The 25784-nt window shown below is 49.6% G+C and overlaps 2 protein-coding genes across 4 annotated transcripts in view; one reads left to right on the forward strand and one right to left on the reverse strand.

Moving 5' to 3' along the window:
• The window catches only part of TSR2 (TSR2 ribosome maturation factor), a 223090-nt gene that overhangs the window by 173060 nt on the left and 24246 nt on the right, over nucleotides 1–25784 (forward strand). The window lies entirely within an intron of this gene.
• WNK3 (WNK lysine deficient protein kinase 3) overlaps nucleotides 1–25784 on the reverse strand; it is a 61361-nt gene that overhangs the window by 28178 nt on the left and 7399 nt on the right. The window contains exons 2-11 of the mRNA XM_069108248.1: nucleotides 24574–25227; nucleotides 18933–19105; nucleotides 16980–17200; nucleotides 16377–16534; nucleotides 15489–15577; nucleotides 9354–9573; nucleotides 8244–8508; nucleotides 6313–6506; nucleotides 6130–6204; nucleotides 3383–4969 (exon numbers count right to left, since the gene is read on the reverse strand). Coding sequence (XP_068964349.1) covers nucleotides 3383–4969; nucleotides 6130–6204; nucleotides 6313–6506; nucleotides 8244–8508; nucleotides 9354–9573; nucleotides 15489–15577; nucleotides 16377–16534; nucleotides 16980–17200; nucleotides 18933–19105; nucleotides 24574–25101 — 3510 coding nt within the window. The 5' untranslated portion in view covers nucleotides 25102–25227. The remainder of the gene's footprint in view (nucleotides 1–3382; nucleotides 4970–6129; nucleotides 6205–6312; nucleotides 6507–8243; nucleotides 8509–9353; nucleotides 9574–15488; nucleotides 15578–16376; nucleotides 16535–16979; nucleotides 17201–18932; nucleotides 19106–24573; nucleotides 25228–25784) is intronic.

A 25784-nucleotide genomic window follows, 5' to 3' on the forward strand; every position in this document is an offset into this window, starting at 1 on the left:
AAGCTGGATGGTTGGATCTTGGGCACCTGCTGGACAGTCCCCAAAAGCTTCTTCTGGGCCAAGGTCTGTGAAGGAGGGGGCAATGTAATTCTTCCTTTAACAGCTTTCTTTCAGCTCTGAAAACATTCCTACTTGCTTATCTCTCACAAAACATCTCCCTTCTCAACATAGGCAGGCCAATGCTGTGGAACAGACTGGTCATTAGAAACTCAAGTCTCCTGGGAAAGGTGCTTTCTGCCTGGAGAGGGGCGTGCTCCTTCCTGCACATGCTAAAGCTGAGGCCATGGAGTCCATATTGGAGGCCATGGAGTCTGAGGCCCAAAGAGCTGGCTTGAATCCCGATCACTGAGTGACCCCTTGCCTCTGAGCCTCACTTTTCAAATGGCAGCCTAAACTAGGCCCTTCTTGATCGAAAGACATGCCTATAGCATCAGGACTGAAGACCAAAGTGGTCTGCTTCAAACACCAATTTTGTCTAAGATTAACGTCTTCGGGAACACACTCATCTTCTTCCTTTCTCTGTCCCACTTAGAAATCAGAAAGCAAAGCAATCAGTCATTTAAGTGACTTGCCAGAGGATTCGTTTTTCCTCCAGAACCAGGAGTATAGGGGGCGAGCCAAAGCCACAGGGCCTCAGGGAGCTCTAGGAACCTTCCTTGTCCCCCTCCACATAGATCCTTGCAGGCCAATGCCTTGGGAGTCTTCCTTAGCACAACCTCAAGGAACAAGGGAAGACAGGAAGAGAAATGGCCACCCCATCACCTTGGAGAGAGACTCAGTGTGAGTCCCTTCCCACTGAGGCCCAAATAGCCTTTGTTTGGCCTGAAGTTGGCTACCTGGTCACCCCAGCCCTCACACTTTGTCATTCCTTTTGGTTTGAGGGTGACCTCATCAGCAGCTTTCAGTCCAGATTTGCTCATTAATCCAATCGAGACAACTAAGTCAACCCTTCTGTTCTCCCAGAGGCCTTTAGCCATCTTCTAAGGTGGCTATTGTAGGGTTTTGTTAAATTTTTTTACCTTTACAGAGAAACTATCTACTCTTCTTCAATAAAGCCAATGGTACCATCAGCTCAATCCCTTGGTTGTTGTTTGGTCCTGAGCAAGGGCCTTGACCTCAGGACATAAAGGGCTATTCCCTGGCCCAAAGCACAATGTAGACTGAAACTCTGGCTTAGAGACCAACTTAAAAAGCCTCTAACCAATCTAGGAAAACCACAGAAGGCACAGAATGACCAATCTCTTATTTTAACACTTAGAAAGGGAACAGATTGGCCTCTAACTGCCAACTCTGCCACCCAAGCAGGAAAACTGGAAGATGCCAGCCACTGCAGACATAAGTCCCTATCACCAGTCAGCACCAAGTCTGCCCATTCACTGCTCCCTTGCTTGCTGGAGCCCATCCCTTCAAACTGGGAGAGGCAACAAAAGAAGTGCTAACATGAACTTTTCAGGGACCAACTTGTTATCCAGATACTAAGTAAGGAGGAACAAAGTGGCGGCATGCACACACTAAGAGCATATACTTGAGCCTCAGACTCAGCCTTCTGCACCTGTAGCTGGGTGGCCACCCACCAGATGCCCTACCCTTAGCTTCCTTGCTAGACTAGTGAGTTCCTTGAAATCCCCTGGAGATGGAAGGAGCTGGATGGCTCAGTGGTCTGGGCTTGTTGTCAGGCAGATGATCAAGGTTCCCATACTACCTCTGATATTTATTAGCTACATGACCCTTGGCAAATCTCTTGTCCTCTCCAGGCCTCACTTGCCCCCTCAGTAAAGTGAGGGTTTGGACTAGATGTGGTGCCTAAAAGTAGACATCAGCTATTTCCCAATGGTACTTGTTATACAGTGGGTGGTGAGGAAAACTCCACTTAATGAACTCCCTTCCAAGGTTAAAAGCTCTACCCAGTCTGGGGGGACAGGTGACTGCTGGGGCAGCTTCAACCTCATTCTTGAAATATTCGTGGCCCCGCCCCCTAGGTATTTCAAATGTATCTAGATCTGTCAACCATTCCATAAAGTGCTCACCCAACTAAGATCCTCACGTGTCCTAGAATGAGCACCAAAGTAGAAATGAGAACGAGAAGATGCCCACAAAATGAACCAAAAATTCAGGAAGCCTAGGTTGCCATGCCCATCCATGATTCTAGAGTTACCTGGCTCACCACTGGCTCATTTTGCAGACTGTTGGGTGTAATACAACGACCTCCTCAGAGCCTGTGGGGTGGCTTGGAAAGCAGTAGAAGGGTTTGCCAAATAGTTTCACATCCAGCTATAGGGGCCTCTGTTCAAGACTATGGGCCTTTGGAAGTGTCCAAGATGGAAGGGAACTCGGAGTTTATCTGTCTAGCCCAGTGGTATCCAGCACAGCAAATGAAGATTACCTACGTTATACTGTTCTTGTACTGATTCAGTTAAACATTTCCCGATGCCATCTCAATCTGGTCCAGGCCAGGTCTCAACAAGGGGGAACTAATAAGGCCAATAATAGTGAGCCAGCTCTGCAATCAGATGACAATCCATGGATACTCAGCCACCACAAAGTTCTCACAACAATCCAGCACGTCTAATCCAAGGTCTGGCTTCCTGTCACAGTCGGGGCGGGGAGGTGGGGGGGACAGGGTGAGACCAGGCCCTGGATTTCACCATGAAAATGTAACTTATTCCTTTAACTGAGACAGGAAGGCCCATTTAGGCCATGATGGACGAGAGCAACCCAAAGGCCTCCATCTAGAACCTTCAGCTTCCCTTCATGAGACAAAAAGCACAAGGATCAAGCCACTGAACAGTCCAGCATGCCAACTGGCGCCACCATGATGCCAACTGCAGTCACCACAGCCCCGGCTCAGCTGACCCTGAAACCTTCTCTCTCAATGTTAATCAGGCCAAGATTCCAAACATAAGGGACATGGCTAATAAGAGAACCACTCTCTAATGCTCTCCCAGTCTTCCTCAGCTCTGGCCTCACCATATGCTGAAATTCCTCTTCGTTTCTAAACGGTATCTTCTAGAACATGCTCCAAAATCCAAAGCAGCCCTGAAAAATCCACTCAGTATCAAAGAAGTCACAGAGCAAGCCCTAGCTCTGCTCCAAAGCATGTTCTGTCACATGAGGAAAGCCAAGGAGGAGATTTGGCCTAAGTGGCAACAATACAGGAAGGCCAAGGAGGGAAAGGAGGGAAAAAATTAAGGACGGGTGTCTCTGCGCCCCCTTCCCAAGCTCCCAAATGCGTGACCATTTCTGTGACTGACAGAGGCCAGACCCCAGGTGGGCCTGCACATTTCACATATGAGGAAACCAAGGACTGAGGAGAGCCTAGTCCAGAAGCCAATCTTGTTCTCCACCCCAACCCCCTGAATCGCCCCCCCCCCCCCAGATTTACCTTTGGAATATTTTGGCCTTTTAAAGCCTGGTGCTGTGGCTGGGCCTGCAAGACAGGAATGCCCTGGGCGGGAAGGGAGGCTTGTGCTGGACTAGTCAAAGGTGGCTGCTTGGAAAGGGCTGCCCTTGGAGTCTGGTAAAGAACCTGCTGTTGCTGCAATTCTGATGGCCCAGAGACAGGCACTGGGCTCAGTGGAGGCTGCCGCAGTGGCTGGCTGTACACAGGCTGGTGATTCTGGCAAGGCAGAGTCTGACTGCCCTCAGTGGCCAAGTAGGGCACTAGAGCTGGTGCTTGCTGGGGCTGGAAGGTGCCAGGCTGGCCATATGAGAGTTGCTGCTGACACTGAGAAACTTCAGGAGTTGGTAACTCATGGCGCGGTGCTGCTGGTAAATGAGAAGGGTGAACGACTTGCTGATGTGGAATGAATGTGGACTTTGAGAAAGCACTCAGGCCACACTGCCGCAATGGGGCCGAGGGAAGAGGCTGCTGCAGGAAGGGATGGGGTTGGCCCTCCCCAGTTGGAGCACCAATGGCCGGTGAAGGGCCCGGGCCCTGGAGCTGCTCATTCCCCACACTGACATCCACCTGCGGAGCAGCCAAAGGAGTGTCTGGCAGCTGGCCTCGACACGCCTGGGGTTCTGAGGCCGGCACACTGTAAAACTTCTGCTCATCTGGAACTTGCTGCTCAGGGTTAGGGCTAACTAAGTGTGCCTGCTGGCCCAAGTACGTCACCTGGTCCAGGGCTTGGAGGGAGGGAGTTGCTTGGCCTGTATATGAAGCAGGCTCAGGGGCTAGGACAGGGTAAGGAGGCCGCTCCCCAGGCTGCCCAGTGTAAGTCCCTTGCATGACATATGCCAGCTTGTTCAGGTAGGATGGTTGGGCGTGACACGCCACAGGCTGTCCAGAGACTGACGCTGAATAGAGGGATGGTGCTGCAGCTGGGGGCAGAGTGTAAGTGGGAGGTGTGCCATACAGTGGCTGGGGGGGCCCAGGGAAAGGGGACTGCTCTGGAGCTGGAACCACACAAGAAGGCTGCCCGGGATAGGGGGGGTAAGACAGTGGCTCAGATGGCTTCACCACAAAGATGGGCTGCTGTTCAACAAGTGAAATCAGGCTTCCTTCTGGCTGCTGCAGCAGCCCCTGGGCATCAGGCTCCTGGAGCCCAGCATCTCCAGCTGGCTCCACAGCCTTCAGCAACAAAGTCCCTGGGGGAGGCGGGCAAGGCCCTGGGTAGTAGTGAGGCCGCTGTCCTGCACAAAGAGGACCAGAATCCTGCTGGACCACCGAGTATGCTTGGGACACTAAAGGCAGCTGGGGGGTGGCACACTGTGCCCCCGGATGGCCAGCCAGAGAGGCCGGAAGTTGCTGGGCTGCCCTGAGAGCACCCTGGGTGCTAGTCATATACTGAGCCATGGGGGGATTTGGCAAGAAGACTGAAGGCTGCTCAGCATCCACCGCCGGGCCCACCATCTGATTTCCATTCTGAGGGCTGTGATCAAGCCCAGTACCTGCTGCAGGGTGTTGGGCCGAGGGCAAGGGTGGTGGATTTGAGGCCTGTCCATCTGCTCCAAAGATGTGCTGGGACTCCTGGTACAAGGAAAAGGTGGGTAAGGAACATGTGCAGATTAAGCCCAGTCCAGTATGTCTGGCTGACTTGGGTGCCAAGGACTTTAAAAAGCAAAGTGTCATTAAGCCTGGTATTCCTTGGGAGTTCTAATTCCCGTGCTCCAGAACAGCAAAGATTAGCATTTACTACTTTGGTCCCTATGTCTTCAGGCTTAACATCTCCCTAGGGAACTTTAAGATGGTGGCCCCCTCCCCCAGCCCAAGAGAGGGGCACCTCCCAGCTTTCACAGCCCAAGGCCTAGTAAGACATTGGTTATCCCTCCCTCCCTCTGTGCCGTTTCTTGCCAGTTGAGATAGACCTTCCCAAAAAGTGGATCTGGGTTTGTCAAAGACCAGATGGTGAAAGTCAACAGAAAACTCACCAGGATTGCAGGAGCCCAAGACATTCCCCTGAGAAGCCTCTCTCCAGGAGTTGCCTGGCCAGTCACTGTGGCCAGCACATACCTTGATTTGGACCTCTCACCTCTAAGAAGATGAGCCCAACACTCACAGTGCTTGGGCGAAGTGGAGAAGCCACTCTTGACTCGGCAACATCCAAAGCAAGCTAGAGTCTCTCTGCAGTCTACCTTCGAGCCCCGAAGCTAAAGAGCTCCCTTCAAACTGGACAAAGCCAACTCTCTGCCCCCCCGAAAAGATTCACAATGTGACATGTCTGGGACCTTTGCAAGCATCAAATCCTCAGCTGAACTCAATACAGTGATGACAATCACTAGAAGACATTGCTCCTAATGACTAGTGGGAGAGAGGAGCACGGACCAAACCCAACAACACTTCGTGGAAAAGGAGAAAGTGACGAGCTACTTGAAGGACTCCTGGAGCTCCAGCTTGCCCAGGACTGAAGCTGCCACAAGTAGTCTATGCAGCACAGAATAAACTGGGCACCTAAAGAACTCTGTGCACTTGTCAATAGCTTCCAAGGGCCTGGGAATCATGGGTGAAAGGGAGCAGGGGCAATGAGGAAAAAGGGGAATTGGAGCAAGGATCAATGAAACCAAAGGGGGAAATGCATGACTGGAGCAAGAGCGTTGGTCACTGACAAGTTGGGCTTGAAAAGTCCACCCCCAGAATGAGCCTTCAACACCAATGGTCCATCTCAGCCCTAGCCACCCTGGGAATCTTACCATTCTCTGTGAGAACTGCTGGACAGCTACCAGTGGAAACATGTGGGGCTGGCCTAGGCTTCCTTGTTGTTGGACCTGATACCAAAAGAAACGTTTAAAAATAATGTTGAAAACAACTTTCCTATTCAGAGTCAACTCTGAGACTAGAGTTCAAACAGGTTCAAGCATCTGAATAACTCTCACCCCTGGCATGTGCTGGTAATGGCTCACCACCTGCTGGGGTGGGTACAGGTGCCCTGGAAGTTGGGCTTTGGCCTGGGGAACATGAGAGGCTTTGGCAGGAACCACCGTCGGATCTGGGCAGTATGCCACAGTGTGTTGACTCGAAGAATCAGAATGCTTGACTGCCCCGACCCCTGCCTCAGGCAAACCATCAGCTGCAGCAAAGAAATATGCCAACTGTGAGCATGCCATGAAGATAAAGGTGGCAGCTGGTGATCACTCAGACACACAGGCCACGAGATCCCCTTGGCACTCTGGCAGCCTCGTCCTCAGTTCCAAGTTTCTGTGACGTTGAACAAGTTGCTTACATTGGGAGTCTCAGTTTCCTCATGTGTAAAAGCGGGGGGGACTAACCCAGATACTTCTCTTCCTGGAATTGGGGCTCAGCCATCTGCTTAAATGGCAGTGTCACCTCTCCTCCTGGCTGTCATACATCTCAGAGGCTGTCTTTTCTAATTCCCTTGATTGACAGAATAGGAAACTGAGACACCGGACTTGGAACCAAGAAAAACTTGGGTCTGAATCCAATTGGGGATGTCTCGCTCTGTCAACACGCCTCTCAGCCTCACTGTCTTCCTCTCAAAAATAGGGCCCAGAGAAGAGAAATCACCCGTTTGACCTCTGACCTTTCGAGTGGCTCCCATAGCTCACTATACTGGGGGTGCAGGGTAGGGGAGGGAGGCAGAAGGAAAGAGGACATGAGGAGCAGAAGAGGAAGGAGAAGGGGAAGGGAAAGGGGAAGAAAAGAAACTCAGCAGGGAAAAAGAAGCTGGCTGGTGTCTGTGGAGAAGAAATCAGCAATCTCCTACAGCACACAGGCTGAGAAAAATTTCCTATAAACCCTCTCCAAGTGACCCTATAGGAGCCCTTCATGGTGAGGCAGGGTTAGGCCAATTTTGCAGTTTTTTCCCCCTGGCGGTGGACAGAGCCACGTAGCTTTAGAAACATTCCGTCACTGGCCTTGCCTGGGGATCTAGGAGATGGCCATCCCCAGTCTGCTCTCATCCCTACAAAGGCCACTTCAGCTCGGGATGTGAAGCAATGCTCCAAAGCCACCATGGGCTTGACAAAGCCCGAGTGTGCCCAAAGGTGGGAAGGCTAGGGAAGTCTGAGAGCAAGAGAGCAGCCACTTGAACACTTTGCCCTCTTTGTCCACAGACACAGCTGTGGTCTTCTCTAAACATGGAAGAGGAACAGTGCAATCAAAGGTCCCCCCTGCCACTTCTAACCAGTGGGAATTAATTGGATTTCGTCCTTTCCCCTCTTGATGCCTGTTTCCCTCCATTGTCAAATCAGGGGGGTGTTGGACTAGTTTGCATTTCTAGTTCAAACCCTAACCCAGCCCTGTGACCTTCCCCAAGCCATGGGGGGCTGGGGCATTCTGCTCTCTTGCTGCTGATACCACTGCTGAGGCACAGAGACAATGAGAGAGAAGAAAAAGGAGTTTGTCTTTTCCTCTTCTCCATCTGTTTTCATTACAAGGAAGAATTCAACAAGAGGCAGGGGGCCCAAGATACAGGGGAGGTGATCTGGCCAAAATCACACGACTAGTGGTTGGAAGTGGCGAGAACTGAAGCCTACTTTTCTGACTGAGACAAGGCCTCCCCAGTGCCAGGCCTATAATGCTTCATGACTGTGTGAAGCAGGGCCTCTCAGTCCAACACCTGGCGGTGAAGTGATCATGTGCCACGATAAACAGAAAACAATACTTGAAAAGCTTCCAGGGGCTCCAAAGTGCCATTCTGGATGAACCACCAGGGAGTGGCCCTTGCTTGGACCTAAAAGACAACTTAAAACAAGGTGAGTTTCCCAGGGAAGAGAGTGGACCGCCGCCTCCTCCCCACCCCACCCCACCCCACCCCACCCCACAGAGGGGCAGATGGGACAGATACCAAGGACTGGGGCAGGACAGTGAAGTGGCTGGGCCTGCTGCTGGTGGAGGAGCTGTTGGCGTACATGCTGATCCACCTCAGTCTCTTCACACTCCGGCCCGGCCAGCTGAGCAGGGCTTTGCTGTTTGTGCTGGGAAGCCCGGCGCTCTTCCCCCAACAAGCCAACCTGCTTCCTCTCCCTTGTCTTCTTGATCAAAGTGACCCGGTCTCGAATGGACTTAGCAACTGCTTTGGAATCGCTCTCATGGAAGAAGCCAGACTTTACCTAAAAAACACAAGCCGGGGGCCAGGCCAAGTCATATCCCAGACAAGAATTTTCTTCACGTGGAAATGACTGTGGTCAGTTCTAGGCTGGATTATGGGATTCCATTTGCAGGTGGCTCCTGGGAGCTTAGCTATGCGGCTGCCTCCTTGGTGACCTCGGAGGGCCCTTCCACACTGACAAAGTGGCCTTAAGGATGAAGGAGAAAAGCTTGGTCACATTCCCTCAGGGTATGATAATATTAAAAGATAAATAACCCCCCAAAGTGGACTTTCCTTTCTCACCATAAGCTAGCTTATCAATTGCCACCAACTGAATGGACAACCTTCTGAGCTTGGCAGGTACTCAGATGGCCCACAAGGATGGGGAACCACACATGGCCTTCTAGATCCTCAGCCTTTTAATCGAATCCAAGTTTTATGAAGGGGATTTCTTCTGGGAAGTTTGGACTCGGCCACACTTGAGGACCTATGGAGCCACATGTGGCCTCCAGGTCGCAACTTCCCCAGCCCTGGCCCACTCCAATGGTCCATCACAGGGCCTGGACTGGAAACTTCCAATTCTACTAGTACAGCCCATGAGAACCATGATGAGACAGTGGGGAACACTTGAGAGAAGTGTTATAAAAGACATTCTAATGCCAGACAGGGCAGAAAAAGGTATGGAGCAGGAGAAACAGCTGTTTGGCCCAAGTGGAGCCCCCTTGGACCCCCCCACCCCAACAGGAATTCAAGGAGAGCCTCAAGCACCCCCTGGTGGCATCTACATAAAGAAACTGCTGAGAAGAGGCCAGGAGGCCCATAGAACTAGGAGGCCCAAGCCCGGGCTTGGGGAGAGTACACACTTACCATCTCATAGGCCACTTCTTCAGGAATATCTGTTTCTAAATTAAAGCTGAATTCCAGAGCCTCATTGTCCTTGTGCTTGCCCTTCAGTTTCTTAGGGTCTTCAACCCAGAGTCTTAGTGCCAAGGAAGAATTGAAACCGTCATCATCCTCGGCCGACTCCACTCTCAGCCCTGTGTCTTCAGCAAAAAATGCTTGGGTTAAGAGGTCCTTGATGGATAACCTAACAAAGAAGCCAGGAGTTCAGTTAGCCATGTCTGGTGGAAGGAAACCAGACAAGATGGGCTGGGAATAGCTCCCTGACCTGGTGCACTCAAATATTCCGACCAGTTCCATCTTGCTACCTGTGATAGTAATGGCAATTAAAGATTCCCCTGTATTGGCTTGGTTTTCAAATTGATTGTGTTAAAACCCAGAGTTTGTTAATCCCACCTGTGGGATGGGCTTGTTGATGTGAAAAGAAAGTCCTGAACTGGGAGGAGCTGGTGATGTAGATTTGGAGAGACACTAGAGAGAGGTGGAAGATCTTTTTGGAAGCAGCACCTCGTGGAGAGAGAGAGACTAAGAGAATTGCTGGTGGCTGCTTTGAATTGCCCTGGACTTTTGAGACCTGCCCCCTGAGCTGCCAAGGACTGAGGAGACATGGCTGTTTTGCTGGTACTTTGTCTGTCTGTTTTGATGTTGTTTTGCCAGATTTGTCCACTGGTGAAAGACAGTCCTTTTGTTGAAGAAGTCCTGGAACCTGGCTGTTCGCTAAGAAGCCCTGAGACTGTCCTGCAGACAGAGAGTGAATACTGTCCACTGGTGAGGGACAGTGCTGTTGTTGCAGGGGTCTGGAGACTGTCCTGCAGACAGAATGAATACTGTCCACTGGTGAAGGACAGTGCTGTTGTTGCAGGGGTCTGGGAGCCTTTCTGTTGGTTCAGAAGCCCTGAAGAAGGATTTTCTTGTTGTATGTTTACAGAAATCCTGGGAGAGGGCTTTGCTAATGTGTTCAGGGGTTCTAGGACTGTTCTACAGACAGAGGATAAATTCATGAAGGGACTGGCAATGTATCTTATGGCCTTGCTAAGCCTTGTCTCCCCAGGAACTAAGATTGCTGAGAACTTGCCTCTTGTCAAGATGAAGAAAAGACCTCCATTTGGGTATTAAGTGCTGTGTTTAAACTTGATGTAACTCTGGGGTAGATTCAATTGTGATCCAGGGGTGGGGAACTTTTGACCTTATTGTGCTCTGTGATTGACAAATGAAGGTACTTTACCTATGTTTGGAAACTAATCTCCATTTGAGAAGAGGGGTTTTGTGGTGGACTTAATTAAGGTATAGCCTAGGGGTGGAGTAGTATTTAGAACAGGGACTTTGTAATTGATTGAATGATTGGAAGATCCTGGGGTGGGGTAGTACTTGGAGATTATTTAATCACACTTAGTAAATGCTGTATTTTGAATGATGTCATGTTTTAATCTTCTCTGTTCTTGGTTGGTCACTGAATAAAATGGAGAGCAGCTATGCTGGTATTCTGAACCTTGGGAAGTTGCCTTTCCTTGGCATTACATTACACTACCTTCTGGACCAATTCGGACATGTACAGGCCACTCTCTTAACAGAGTGGAATCTTCTAGGGCAGGACTGGGGATCTTGTAGCCTCAAGGCCACATGTGGCCCTCTAAGTCCTCAAGTGCGGCCCTTAGAATCCAGCCTTCACAGAACAAATCCCCTTAATGAAGGATTGGTTCTGTAAAACTTGGACCCAGTCAGAAGCCTGCACTCAAAGACCTAGAAGGCTACAGCCCTAACCCTAAATGTTGCCTTTTGGTCTTTGGATTCCCAGCACCTGGCACATAGTAGGTACTTAAAAATACTGACTGTAAAGGAAAACCATTTTGAAAGTCTTTTCAAACTCATCAACTCATTCCAGAGAGCCCCTAATATCAAAAAGTATAGAATACATTCCACATAGTTGCCCAATGGTTACAGGTGCTGAAACAGCAATCAGGAAGACTTCAGATGGCTCCTAGCTATGTGACCTCAGGCAGTCACTCCAAGTATGCCTGCTTCTATTTCCTCAGCTGTACTGTGGGGATGAGAAGAATGGCACCTCCAAGCCAGGGCTGTCGTGAGCAAGACACCAAAAGAGATCTTCCTGTTAAAGCCCTTGGGCACAACATCAGGCCCGAAGATTAATGTTAGTGATGAGGATGGCAGTGGCGATGAAGAAGAGAGCTTTTTTTTTAAGCAATCAAGGTTAAGTAACTTGCTCAAGGTTACAGGGCCAGGTGTTTCTGGGTGGGTGCTAAGTGTCTGAGCCCAGATTCGATCCCCCAGGTCATCCCGACACTGGGGCGGTGCTCTTACTCGCTGTGCTACCTGGCCGCCCCAGGAATAAGATATCTTGGAAGACTCAAGTTTGAGGAACGAGGCAGACATTGGTGGATATGGCAGAGGTGAACATTGGTTTTAATTTGTAAAAAGAATTGGATTGTTCTGTTTTTCTTATTGGGGGGGAAGGGGAGCTTGCAATAAGGTTGTCCCAAAAAAGGTCAATGAAACATTTCTGAAAATGCACCAAAAAGAAGTCAGAAGGAAACACTGATGATGATGATGATGATGATGAAGATGGAGAAAGAGGAGGAGAAGTGCTTTACAAAGACTGACTCATTCAATCCTCACAAAAACCTTTGGGAGACAGGTGCTATTATTATCACCATTTTACAATTGAGGAAACTGAGACAGGTAGCAGTAAAGAGACTCAGCCAAGGTCACACAGTGTATGAGACTGGATTGTCTTCCTTCCCCCAACACATTCTCCACAATGGCGCCACCTAGTTGAAAGCTCTGAAAAGAACGTGCTGAATCTATTACATGCTTTTTAAAAAGGACCCAAGTTTTACATGAAAGAGATCTGTATTTTTGTATCTAACCATTGTTTCCTTGTTCTACGCTGTATGCAGAAACATTTCCTGCTGGGTTGGGGTGACAGGGAGGAGGCAGAGCCAATGTTCACTGCAGCCCCCACTCCCATCTTCAAGTTCTGCTCCTGCGGCCAGCCCTGGAGCCCACATACTTCTGTCAAGGAAGGTGAGCTTGGCTCTGCCTAGAGACCCTTGGCCTTTCTGCCTCCTGGAGATCACATTTAGGCTGTCAGACAGATGAAGACTCTCGGCCCTTCCAACAGATTAGTCTTTAACTACCTCTTTAGGGAGAAATACAAAGCTTTGGGCTTTGGATCAATGGCTGCCAATAATAGCTAGCTTTTTTTGTTTGTTTTAACAGCTTCAATCTCTCTTCCTTCTAGGACTTTACTATAAACAAGGATCAAACATTTGAAGCTATAAGGGACCTCAGATGTCATCTCAAGAAACTTCCCCATTTGACTAAAGAAGAAACTGAGGCTCCAGAAGGACAACTTGCCAAGATCTCACATGTAAGAAGTGGCAGAATTGGGTGGGTCTCTCTGCTGGCTTGTGACAGTCTCCACATGCACTTACCAGCAGACTAGGGAAAGCTTGACTAGACTAATTCAGATGAGGAGAAAAGCAAACCTGTTAGAAGGTCCAGGTAGGGCAAGGCCAGTGTTTCACACTGATGTTCTAAGTAAGAACACTTTGAAATACCCCCGTGTTGTTCTTTGGTAAGAGACCGGGGCCCAAATACTCCACTGAAGAGAGCGTCGAGAAAATGCTACTGGGCAAAGGGCTTTTCCTAAGAACACTGTCATAAGCCTTAGTCTAACCCTCAGCTATGTGACTATGCATTCATTCATTCACTTACACTCACTGAAGCTGGCTTGACAGATAGCACAAAGAACAGATGCCTGAAACCAGGGAAGGCTATTGCCACCAAGATTCAACAGCAAGAAGGCAAGTGAGTGAAGTTTGCAAACCAAGCCTAGTGTGAAAGGGGAGCAAGATTTGAGATCAGCAGCAACAAAGAGAAGGGAGTGATGGCGAATGGAAGGGAAGCTGGGAGAGAGGGGACAATGGGGTCGAAGGAAGCTGCCAATGGGGTCGAAGGAAGCTGCCGAGGACACACAAAAGCTAGAGAGGCACAGTGCTGGAAGTGTGGCCCCAGGCTACCGGCTCCCCAAGTTTCCTGCCTCGACTCTGGCCACACTTAGACCTGGCTTAGGCCCATTTATTTTGCATGACTACTCATTTGTTAGACAGAAGGGCTCCTTTGGGGAAGAAGGCAGTCCAGAACTAAGGCTACAAGAAAAATGTGTCTGAAAATGATTGCAAACAAGAGAGTGGAAAGCAGGTCAGTGGGGGGAGAAAGTGAGCCCAGTGGGGAAACGATACAAAAGCTGGGCACACGCATCTTCTTTGGCTGTATAGAGAGATGGACATGTTTCTTGGTGTCTGCCAACGTTGGAATCAAAAGTCACGTTTTCCAAAGCTGTGCCCACCATGCACCCACACACCCACTCACGCACCCGCACATGCATCCAGAGATCTGGTAGAGGTGCCCACGGGACAGTTCTCTGAGAGTGGAAGAGAAATGTGGGGGACTGAAAAAGAAATCACTACAGATTCATTGTTTAAAACCATGCCCACACAACACTTTCCCCATCACAAGGACCTCTGATGCTTGATTTGTAACAAACCACGTCTCCTGTCAGTGGAGCCAAGGTGGGCCAAAGGCAGGAGGACCACAAGGTAAAGACGGCCCTGAGAATGAACGAAGACCCATTGTTTCAGTCTGTCGGTCAAGGGCCTTGCAGGGGGTTTTGTTTGGGGATCTGACAGGACTTCTAGTATGTCCAAAGAAAAGGAGATCCATTTCTTTTAATAGCAAGGGGAGAGTTTAGGAAGAAAAACTCCATCTGTCTGTTCCCCACCAAAGTGATTGTACGTGTCTCATCTGGTACAAGCAGTTTGCACAGCTAGTATTCTAAGCATGCAAGAGCCCACTATCTGCCAGGAGGTGACATGGGAAGGCAGCCATGGCTCAAGGTCAATGAGGTGCCTCTCAGACACCTCCCACTGGAAGGTCAGTAGACACATCCTCCCGACTCTAGCCCTCCTGCCTTCTCACTGACTGTCCAGTTACCACCATCCTCCCAGGCCCTCAGGGTCTCATCCTGGGCTCCACTGGCTTTCATCCTCCATATCCAAGGTGGTGCCAAGGCCTGTCTGATTCATATGCACCCCCTTGTCTCCTATGACATGGCCCCCATCATCTCACACCTAGACCACAGCAGTAGCTGCTGGGCAGGGTTCTCTCCCCATGTGACTCCATCCTCCACTTAGTCACCAAAGTGCGGATCTGACCCCTCCACCCCCATTCCAGGATAAACTCCAGGGGCTCCCTACAAAGTGCTGGGTGTGGCATTCAAAGCCCTCTATAACCTAGCCCCTCCTCCCTTTCCAGATTTCTTCTACTTCTCTCCACTCAGTGCCAGTGGCCTTCTGGTTATTTAACCTACAAGAGCCATCCCTGGGCCTGGAATGCTCTCCTTCCTCAGCTCCACCTCTGACCCTGCCCCTTCCTTTAAGTCCCAGCTCCAGTCCCAACTTCTCCAAGAAGCCTTGCCCACTCAACCCAGGGCCTTCCCTCTGCTTACTTTGTATGGATTTCTTCACTGCTTGTCTCCCCTGGAGGGCAGGGGCTATTTTTTGCCTCTCTTTGTTGCTGGTTGCCTGGCACATTTATTGTTGCTGTTCAGACCCCATTTGGGGTTTTCTCAGCAAAGATCCTGGAAGGGTTTGCCATTTCCTTCTCCAGGTCATTTTACAGATGAGGAAACTGAGGCCAAGAGGGTGAAGTGACTTGCCCAGGGTCACCCAGCTCAGAAGTGTCTGAGGTCTGATTTGATGTCAGGTCTTCCTGAATCTAGGCCTGGCACTCTATCCATTTGGCCACCTCATACCCTTATGCTAGAGAATGTCTTATTATACTCTGTCAGATACTAACTTCCATCTATATTGCATTTAGCACCTTACAAACTTCTCATTAGACCCTCACAGCAACCCTGGGAGGTAGATCTGATTATGATTCTCCTTTTTACAGTTGAGGAAACAGAGGCAGAAGTCTAGTGGCTTACCCAAGGTCCCCCAGCTCAGAAGTGTCTGAGGACACATGTGAAGTGAGGAAGGTGACACCTCCTGCTGTCCCGCCGGGCACACTGCCCACACTCACCTTTCCCGTTTGTTCTGGCGGATACACCCTTCAATGATCTCCTTCACTTCCGGATCAGTCACCTTGTTGAAACTAGCTGGTTTGATTCCCTAAGAAAAAAACGGAGACCGACCGTTGGAGAACTGGGGCCAAAACAAGGCAAAAGGCACCATGTGACACCTCTGGAGGGTGGAGGGGGCCTTCTCAGCTGCCAAAGCTGCAAGCAGCCCTGGCTTCTCACCTCCCTAACAATGAAAGCTTTGCTGGCCAGGTAAATGACTGGTACAAGCCCCTGACAACGAAGCGTCCTGTAGTCAACTCAGCCAACTCTACTACACCAGTCTCAGGGACAACAAGATGGTGTTACACACACCAAAGGAGCCCACTTTGTCAAGGGCTTCCAGAGCACCTGGTACATGGCAGGCAGGTGGGCAGGCAGATTCAAGGAATTCCAATCCTTTCAGGGACCATGAAAGGGGGCTTGGGGCATAGCAAGCCTAAGCTCTCCGAAGGGGGCCTGAGAAATGAGGTGAGTCCCAAGCCTGCCTCAGTCTAAGGGAAGCTCTTCATCACCTATGTGATCTCTAATGGAGCCATGCTGCTTCATCCAAACAACACTAACCTAGGTTAGTACCATCATGTGCAGCCTCCCAGCCATCTACACAGAAAGCTGAGACAGACAGAGACAGAGAGAGAGGGAGACAGAGAGACAGAGACAGATGGAGAGAGAGAGAAACAGAGAGAGAGAGGGAGGGAGGGAGGGAGAAAGAGCAAGAGAAAAACAGAAACAGACAGACAGAGAGAAACAGAAATACTCTCTAGCCAGTCAATGCAAAAACAGGCTTGGGGTGATGTCTGGCTTCACTGAGCAGACCTGCCAATGGCTAATATGTCCCAGATCAGACTTACACTGGTCACTTTGCGGTAGATCTGAGCAGCATTCTGGCACTCGGAGTACGGATATTCGGAAGTCGCCATCTCCAGCATACACATGCCAAAGGCGTAGACGTCCACACATTCGTCATAGTGCTCTTCGTACATTTCTGGAGCCATAAACTCGGGAGTTCCTACAAACAGAAAGTGGCCTGAAAGGAGGAAAAGCTGCCCCTGCAGAGTGCATGACAGGGCCTCCTGCTTCCACTCCCCAAAAGTGACTCTGGATGCTACACGTGTCTACATTCACTGCTCGCTCACCACAGGTAATGATGCCTCTCCCTAGCAAATGGTGAACAGAGCTGTTTACTGGCCAACACTTGGCCACTGGTGGCTTCTGCTTATTCTATGTTATCTCAGTGTCTTGGTTAGCAAACTAGCAAACCCTCTCCCTCATCTTCTGTTGCCCTTCTTAAGAGTGTACAGTAAAAGACAGAAAGATAGCTGAAGCACTCTTAGAGAAGAGAAATCAATTGCTAGGTCTCTTGAAAAGTCACCTCTCTATAACCTAGCCCTAGACTCTTATTACTTGACAAGGAACCCCACCCTTGGCCCAAGCCAGAAAACCCCAGATATTACCAATCACACTCTTGGCGAATGATGTGCGCATTAAGGTGGCTAGGCCCAGGTCCCCAATCTTCACTGAACCAGTTGGGCCAGTGATGAAAATGTTGTCACACTTCAAGTCTCGGTGGATGATGGGTGGTGTCCTTGTGTGCAAGAACTGTAGACCCTTTAAAATCTGCCGGCACCAGCTTCTTAACACCTTCGGCTTCATGACTTTAAATCTTTTCAAGTACCTACACAGAGAAACATGAAGTCTCCTCCTTGGGGGCCAAAGAATAAGTACCTTCCCCATATTCCTTCCCAGGTTCTTCCATATGCCTGGTTTCTGGCTTCCAGCACCGCTGAAGGGTGAAGGTGCCTACAGGCAGTGGGGTGGTGGATATTTCCCTTCCTTTGCCTCAGGGCTGCTGAGATGCAAACAAAGAGCCTTATCTCAGCTCAGGGAACAATCTAGCCAGGTCACCCCAGACCAGCAGAAACACCTTCTTTTCAGATCAAGGCCAAGGGAGTTAGCTGGGTGACCTTGGGAAAAACACTGACCCTCTAAGCCATCTGCTGTTTGTCTGTTAAAAGACACTGGGCTTACACTTGACCCCCTTCTGAAACACCATGATTTCCTGAAATGATTTCTATAAAAACAAGGCCTAACAAGAAGTTTGAAAGGAAAAGGGCGGGGGAGGGAAAGGGGAAAAGGGAAAGGAGTATTTCTCAAGCAGCTGAGTCTTTACAAACACAACCTCATTAGATCCTCACAACAACCCTGGGAGGGAGGTGCTATTCTGATCCCCATTTTACAGGTTTAGGAAGATGAGGCAGACAACAGTGAGGTGACCTGTTCAGGATCACACATCTAAGAAGTGGTGTAATGGGAATTTGAAGATCTTCCCCACCCCTTAACAAACCTAAGTTGAATTTGCAGACCTTTCCTGATTTGAGAATACTCAGCCCCCTAACAGGCTGAATATGGTTACCTGGAGCCTGTGGTGGGAGGCTTGTCTTTCAGGAACACCTACACCTTGTTACTTTGTAATCAGGTAGTGGAGCACAAGGATTGTGATGCTCTCTGACCCTGGAGAAGGGTATATATACTCTGAGGTGAGGTTTGGCTTTGGGGCTCACTTTGGGAAGAGTCATGTGATTTGGTCAGATGAGACACTGAGCAGCTGTGGAGCCCCCTGGCCTTGAAAATCCAGATGCTGGTTCTTCTCTCTCTGGTGACCAACTGTATGTATGTGATGGTCAGACAGCTAGAAGCCTTGTCTGCTGAACTGTGTTATTTTCTGTCTATATTTTTTGTCTACTTGTAACCTCTGTTTGTATTTTCTCTGAAGTTCAGGGTGCTGACTTTTTCCCCTAAACTGGGTAAATGATATATGTTTGATTAAACTAAGACTGTTAACCCCTTTTTGAGTTGCTTTCCTTTAGAAAAGCAGATCAAAAGAATCTGTGCTAGCAGCCATTCTGGGTATACCAGGGTGCTTGCTGCTACAAGTGGCCAAGGGCAGATTTGCTCTCAGGACTTCCTGACTCCAGATGCCTTCTCTGCACTGAATCACCAGCCACCTCTAAGTTGTTCTAAAGGAAGAAAACAAATTCCTACATAGTTTATCATCAAAATGTTGTTTCAAATGACCTGAATGAACTTTATTTTCAAGCCAATCTGGAATGTGCTCAAAGTCCACAGTCTTAAGGAAGTAAATTTTAGGAGTATCTATATTCAAATTGCTCAAAATGTTCATGGAGAGGCAAGGGGGGGTCGGCGCCATGGAACAGAGAACTCTCGATTAACAACACCCACACACCACACACACATTCACACCCTCATATCACAAACTCACAGCCATATTCACCCCTATACACACAGCCCACAAGTACATTCACTCCCCCCACCACACACACACACACATACACACACACACACCCATTCACAACTACACACTCTAGCCCAAAGTCAAGTTAACTTACGTCTTTAGAGTGCCTGACGTCATGAGCTCAGTCACTAAAACGATGCACTTTTTCCCTTTCACTGTGGATTCCCAAGAATCATAGAATCGTACGATATTGGGGTGCTGGAGGCCCTTCAGCATTTCAGCTTCTTCTTTGAATCTCTGCTGCTCAGCTTTGCTCAGTTTCCGGTCCTGAAATGCAGACGGCATTTCAGAATCAAAGTGAGAAGAAAAATAATTTCCCACACAAACAAGTTCTTAGACATCAGAGGAGCTTAGTGGGATCAGAAAGCTCCCCTTAAAGCTGCCCCAGTTCTCAGTGGACACGAGCCTAAAGAAGAAGGGCTATGACCTGCCTGCCACTGGGCCATCTCCCTCCATTTCCATGGGAGCTCCTGGACAGCAGGGCCCAGCTCCACTTTCTGTTTCTATCCCCAGCACTTAGCACAGGGCTCTGTGCATAGTAGGTGACGCATCAACACTATTTCTTTCATTCATTCATTCATTCACCAGTCAAAGCAGACAAAAGAGTGATTCTTCCTCAGAATCCGTGTAACTGCTGACAAGACTTTTCAACAACCCCTGCTTCTTCAGTCAGGTCACCTGGAACCACAATGTCCCCAAATCTCTTAATACTGAAACTGGATGGCAAAAAAGACTGGAATCGTAACCCTCTCATGCTCTATTAGACCACCAGCAAAAACCAGACACACCCACGAGAGAGATGCACAAGAAAGGAAGCAAAAGGGGACAGCTGGTCAAATCCACAGAGAAAAGGTGAGAGTGTCACCAATTCTGCAGTCGGGACTTGGGGGCAACTCTCAGGTGTCCCACTGACTACCTGTGTGAGCTGGGAAATTCACAGACCTAAATGTGCACCTGGCAATTAGGGCAGGCAGGAGCTGGGTCCAAGGCTGACAAGACAACTGGTGTTCCCATACAAGCTTCTCTGCAAGTACACTGATCAAATTTCCTCCTCCCCATTGGCAGATAATTAGGGGGATGATTCACTGGAACATTTGTCTTAGAAAACCCCACTAATTCTAGGAAGCAGAAGCTGAGAGTGGAAGGCCCACTTCCTTACTGCCGACATGCCGAAATGACAATGCCAAAGGCTAACACTCATGCTGGCAGGCCATCTGGCGATGGGCCACTAAAAGGGAGGGGGGACAAAGCCATGAACCCAGAGGAGCTTCTGATTCTGGTTTCGAGTTGGGAGCCCGCCATGGGGCCATGTGAAGAGCAGAAGCAGCCAAGTCTAGCAAGGAGACACTCCACTAGCAAGCCCTCAGAACACATGTGGCCAGACTTGCAGAGTAGATGGACAAATAGGAGTTGCCTTCTGCCTAATCTGGCCAACACTTTGAAAGCTGAATGCCTCCAAACCTTTGCTCCTGGCCCTACTGCTCCAAGTCACCACACTAACAGAGGAGCCTGGAAAGCTCTCCCTCCTCAATTTGGCCTTCTGAACAAAGCCTCCATCCCAGGGCCTTCCTTCTGTCCATCTGCTAGAGAGTTTGCTCATGGTCTCCTTCATTAGACTCTAAGGTCCTTGAGGTCCTTAAGGATTTTTTATTTCTTTTGCTGTCCCCTTGCTCTGTAGCTGACACACAGTAGGTGCTTAATCAATGTTTAGTGCCTGTCTGCCTGCCTGATGTCCCAGGTTCTGGCTCCTTGGACACAGCTGTCTAGAAATGGACAGTTGTTCTCTGGGGCCAAGAAGGGGAGGGCCGAGTCTCTCTCAGCAATGGAAGGGCACAGTTGCTCATTCCTGGGAGCACCCAGGGCTCTCTTTTGAGCAGTGCTGTGGTCCTGGGAATGTAGCGTGCCTCATTTTCTGTGTGAATGAATCCTGGGGATCAGGAAGGCAGAAGGCAAAAGCTAAGATCTGGGAAACACTCCCATGGAGTAATGGAGCCCCAGGTCTCTCTGCCAAGACCTGCACTGAGGTACAACAACTTTGAAGCACACAGAAATGTGTGCCAAGGAACAAGACCCACCAGTGCTGGGCCTTGGGCAGGCACACTTACCAGGGGGAAGGGCCGGGAGAAGGTTGAACGAGCCCATTCTAGTATGGGGTGGGGGAGGAATGTGGCACCCAAACCTTCAGGGTACACTAAGCCCCTGATCAAATCACTAACAGGTGTCAGGGTCGGGGTAGGGGGGGGAGCAAGGGTTAAAGCCAAGTTTCCTGACTGCGAGGCCGCACTGCCCCATGTGTGTCCATAAAGATTTTTTAAAAATGAAAATCAATACCGAAATATCTAAGAACAAGAATGTGGAATTCAATTCTGTAACTGCATTCCATGAGCATCTGAGCAGCCAGTACCAGATGTCTGCAGGCCAGGGACACACTGAACACATGGCAGCATCCAACAGTACTGTGGCAACCCCCTAAGCATGCAGGAACATGAAGAGAAAAGTCAAGAAAGAAGAGCCTGGTCTGGCCCGTGGCCCCAGTTAGGAAAGCGCTAAACACTGGGAAGGGCCCAATGTTCTCAGTTTGCTAAGTCACTGTAGTTCCACTTTCTTGGAGACTCATGGTCAGTGGGAAATGCTGAAAACAAAAGGCTTTCTGGGAAAGTGATTATGCCGGAGACCCAGTTTGGCCATATCCATTTAATTCCTTGTCTGGAAGACAATGATTCTCCAACTCTACTAGGCAAAGGAGAAATGATGGTGAGCTTGGGGCACGGCTCCAGAGCCTTCTAGAGAGAGAAGCAGAGGCTGCCTGGCCCAGACGTGCAGGCTGGGGAGACCAGCCTGACCTGCCCATGCTTGATCCCAGAGACCCTGAGAGCAGAGCACAGGACTTCTTCCTAACCCATGTTGGGTCTCAGAAAAACACTGGCCAGTTTGGCCTTTAAGCCGCTCCTTGGCTTCTCAAGCTGGTTCAGCCTTTGTGAAAAATTGGGAGAGAGCGCCTTCTGACCCGCCTGGTGCCATTTGCCCCTGCTATCAAAAAGAAGCCGAGGGCCACCCAATGGATGAAGGTTGGCCAATGAGGTCTCTCAAGGCAATTTCAAAACAGGGTCCAAAAATGTTTTGTAGGTGCTAGCCTTGTCCCAGCACCCTCAAACACTTAAGAAAACATTGAGTGCCTTACCAGCTAGGCTTACCTCACGTTGGTGCTGCTCAGTCCTGTCCAACTTTCTGTGACCCCACTGGGGGTTTTCTTGGCAAAGATACTGGAGTGGCTTGCCGTTTCCTTCAACAGCTCATTTTACAGATGAGGAAACTGAGGCAAACAAGGTGAAGTGACTTGCCCAGGGTCACACAGCTAGGAAGTGTCTGAGGCTAGGTTTGAACTCAAGTCTTCCTGCCTCCAGGTCCAGTGCTCCATCCTCTGCACCGCCCAGAGCATTTGGTCACCTGGGGTCATGGCATTATTCAGGATCTCCTTGAGGTAAGAATCCTGATCCTACACTTCTCCTGCCCAGAAGCTGGGACATTAACAGGAGCCAATGAGGATGTGTGCACTGAGGGGGGAATCTGCCCAAGCCCCCTTCTAGAGACACTCAGCTACCTATGTGCAGCCACATCCGCCCAAGCCTTCTCTCTCTGCCTCTCTCCTCTATCTTTCACTTTCTCTTTACCCCTGTATGTCTCTCTTCTTTCTCCTTATCTCCTGGCCTCTCTCCCCCTCCTTCGCTGTCTCTCTATTTTGCTTCTCTCCTCTCTCCCTTCTGTCTCTTCCTCTCTTCCCTTCTCTTCTCCTCTCCTGCTTTTCTCCTTCTCTGTCTTTCTCTCTTCTCTGGTCTCTCCTGTCTCTCTTTCCTCTCTGTCTCTTAAACTGGGCCAATATTCTTAGCATTCTCTTTCCTTCCAGCTTCTAGAATTGAGGCCCCCCATCTCATGGGCCCAGGGCCTTCTCCTGTAGACTCCACAGGCCTCCTTTAAATCCCATTTAGTCAACACTCTTCTGAGCAGCTCAGAACTGGAGCCTTCACTCCATTTCCTGAATTGAAACACAGCCCCACGCTACTTACAAGCAGAGGGCACCGCTCTGCAGGAGGGATCACCAGGCCTCAGGGTGAGTGGGAAGGCCCTTAGATACTCACTAGCCACGTGACCCTGAGCAAGTCACCTCACCTCTCTGCCTCAGTTTCCTTTTCTGCAAAACAGATTTGCTGTGAATATCAAATGAGATGGTATTTTAAAAAGTGCTTCATGCCTAGAACATAGTAGGTGGCAGATCAATGTCTGGTTATAGTCCATGCCCCACCACAGTGGGTAGGGCTCGGAGGCCTAAGGGTTGCTGATAACCAGCAGGTTGCTGCCAACAAAGCCTCCATGCTGCCTTGAACATCTGGTCCCACCATGTACGCTGGACCTCATGCGCCCCACCATGTGCCCTGGAGAACACTAGGTGTGGAGAAGAAAGGGAACCCTCCTCACTTTTGATGCTTCTTAAACTAACTCAACACTAATAAGCATGTGCCGCTGCCTCCTGCCCTAACCAGAGCCAAAAGACCTCAGTGACTATGTTAGCTGTGTGCTCTGCTTAGGTCATTGCCAACAAAAGCCAGGAAGAAGAACCATACAAAACTGGGGCCAGTCCCAGGGGCCAGGACCAATTCTTTCCAGGAAAGGGCCCAAATGATGCCTGGCTCCCATCTTGGCAGAGGTGGGGTCCTATGGCTGTGGAATGCTACATACCCTGCTAACTGATGGCTGAATTGTCTTTGTTACGAGGGATGGCGACAGAATTGAAAATGAAGATGATATAAAATCTAAAAAAGCCTAGAAATTAATTTTTTTAATGAAGAAAAAAAGGGACCCCATATGCCCATGGGAGTTGGGCAACCTGAATTTGTCATCTTCCTCCTGCAGAAAATGAAGGGGTTGGCCTAGAACAGGGCAGCTCTAAGTTCCTTTTCAAGGTCATAAATATACAGGATGGAAAAATGACAAAGGAAACCAATCCTGTGCCCAATCTTCCCAAGCCAAAGCAGCTGAGTGTCCAGCCCCCAGCCTCTCCAGCCCCAGCCTCTTGAGCCTCTGGCCTCTCCCACCAGGCCCTAACAGCTGTGCTGAGCACAGCAGGTGCTGGAGCCTCCCCACAGCTTCTGGGCTTCACCTAAAGCTGCCTGCACACCTTCAGCATCACACTGTCTCTTATAATCCCAAGGGCTCTGTTTCTTAATGATTAAGTCCAAAGCACTAGGTAGCCCTATGCAGCCAGAGGGAATCAGCTGCCAAGTGCTGGGTGGACTTTGGTATGAAGGGAAGCTTTGCCAAGGCCAGAGAGACCCTATTCTAGACGTCCCCTAGGTGCTCAGATCTAGCCACAAAGCCTGAGCTAGACAGAACAAAGCAGCAACTCAGTCAGAGGATGCAAGGCCAAACAGCAAAGGACCTGGGCAGGTTCTGCCTTCTACAAATGAGGGCTGCAGACTGCAGTGGCTGAGAAGCATGTGGCTGTTTTTTAAACTGAAACCAAAGGATGTGCAAAGATGTGAGAGAGTGAGGAAAGGAGAGAGAGGGAGGCAGGGATAGAGACACGAGACACAGACAGAGAGACAGAAAGAGGAGACAGAGAGGGAGGAGAGAGAGAGACAGAGACAGAGACATGGCAAGTGAGCAAGAAGCCACCAGAGCCGCACTCTGGACACAGGGCTCATTTCCCCACCACGGGAGGTCATTGAGGGCACACTGACCTGCAGCTCACACCAGGCGACCTCCACCCAAGTCTCTGTGTCTAACCCTTTAAACACTGTTTTGAAGGCTCCTCGACCCAGCTCAATGTCAAATTTCAGGAAGCGGCCGCTGGGGGAAGTCGCTACCGCCTTCATCTCTGCTTCTTCCTCCATCTCCTTATCACTCTTCTCCTTGCAACAGTCTTTGGGGGCTTCAGGGTTGGGCTTTAAGCCCTGGTCATGCTTCCACTCCTGTCCCCCTCCCAGCCCATTCGCTACACGTTGAGCTGTTCTTTGGGCGCCTGGGGCGCTCTCTTCTTTAGGGGAAGAGTTGGAGCCTGGTTCACTGTCCATCATCTCCATGCTCTTCCTGAAGACCCTGGTTCTCTCCGTGGTTTCCCCAGAAGCAGAGAAAGTCCTGGCATTTTCCTTCACTCTAATCTCCATTGTCAATGCGGCAGCCACTGGAAGAACTCTGTTTTCCAAAGAGACCCCATCAGGTTTCTCGGAATCTTCGGTGCTCGTTGGCTCACCCGAATCTGTAGCCATTGTAGTGAGATTAAAGTTGCCACAAGAACTGTTCACGCTCTACTCCTCAGGCCAGTCACATCTCAAGCATCACCATCACGGGAATGTTTGTCCTTTCGTGCTGTTATATGGAATTCCCATAGTAACCTGAAGAAAAGAGGACATTTTAAAAAATCATCTCAGAAAGGAAATCACCATTAAGAAAGAAAATCTTATTTCCTTTCCTTTTGAAAAAGAAAATAAAGCCTTGATTCTTTCGTCATTCATATCTTGACAGTGATTCTTCCTGTATTAGGCCCTTCTCGAAGTCCTGCTCCCCAGGCCCCAGATCTCATTCCATTCCAGCTTCCAACTGTAAACAAGCCCAGAGAAATAGAAGGCGCATCTGGGAAGGGCCACGTCTGGGAAGGGCTGGCTGAAAGCTCCCCAATCTCCCAGCTAGCTTTCAAGCTCCGCTCTAGTAAGATTCAAAGCAAAGTCGAGGATTGGAATATTTTTAGCAAGACAAAAGAATGTCATGTGTGCACATTCTTTTTTTCCTGAATAAAAGAAAAAAAAGTAAGGCCCATCCTGGAAAGATTGTCAAGAATTTACTCTAATAAAATAAATATATTATGAGAAGAAGCCAGAGATCCACCCGACCCTTAGGTCAAATAGCAGAAACAAATCCAAAAGCTGGTCATTCCCCCTAATTAGTCAAAGTT

Source organism: Petaurus breviceps, unplaced genomic scaffold (assembly GCF_028583685.1).
Source record: "Petaurus breviceps papuanus isolate PSGF00001 unplaced genomic scaffold, PetGlider_PUasm1.0 90333, whole genome shotgun sequence".
Taxonomy (NCBI): Eukaryota; Metazoa; Chordata; class Mammalia; order Diprotodontia; family Petauridae; genus Petaurus; species Petaurus breviceps.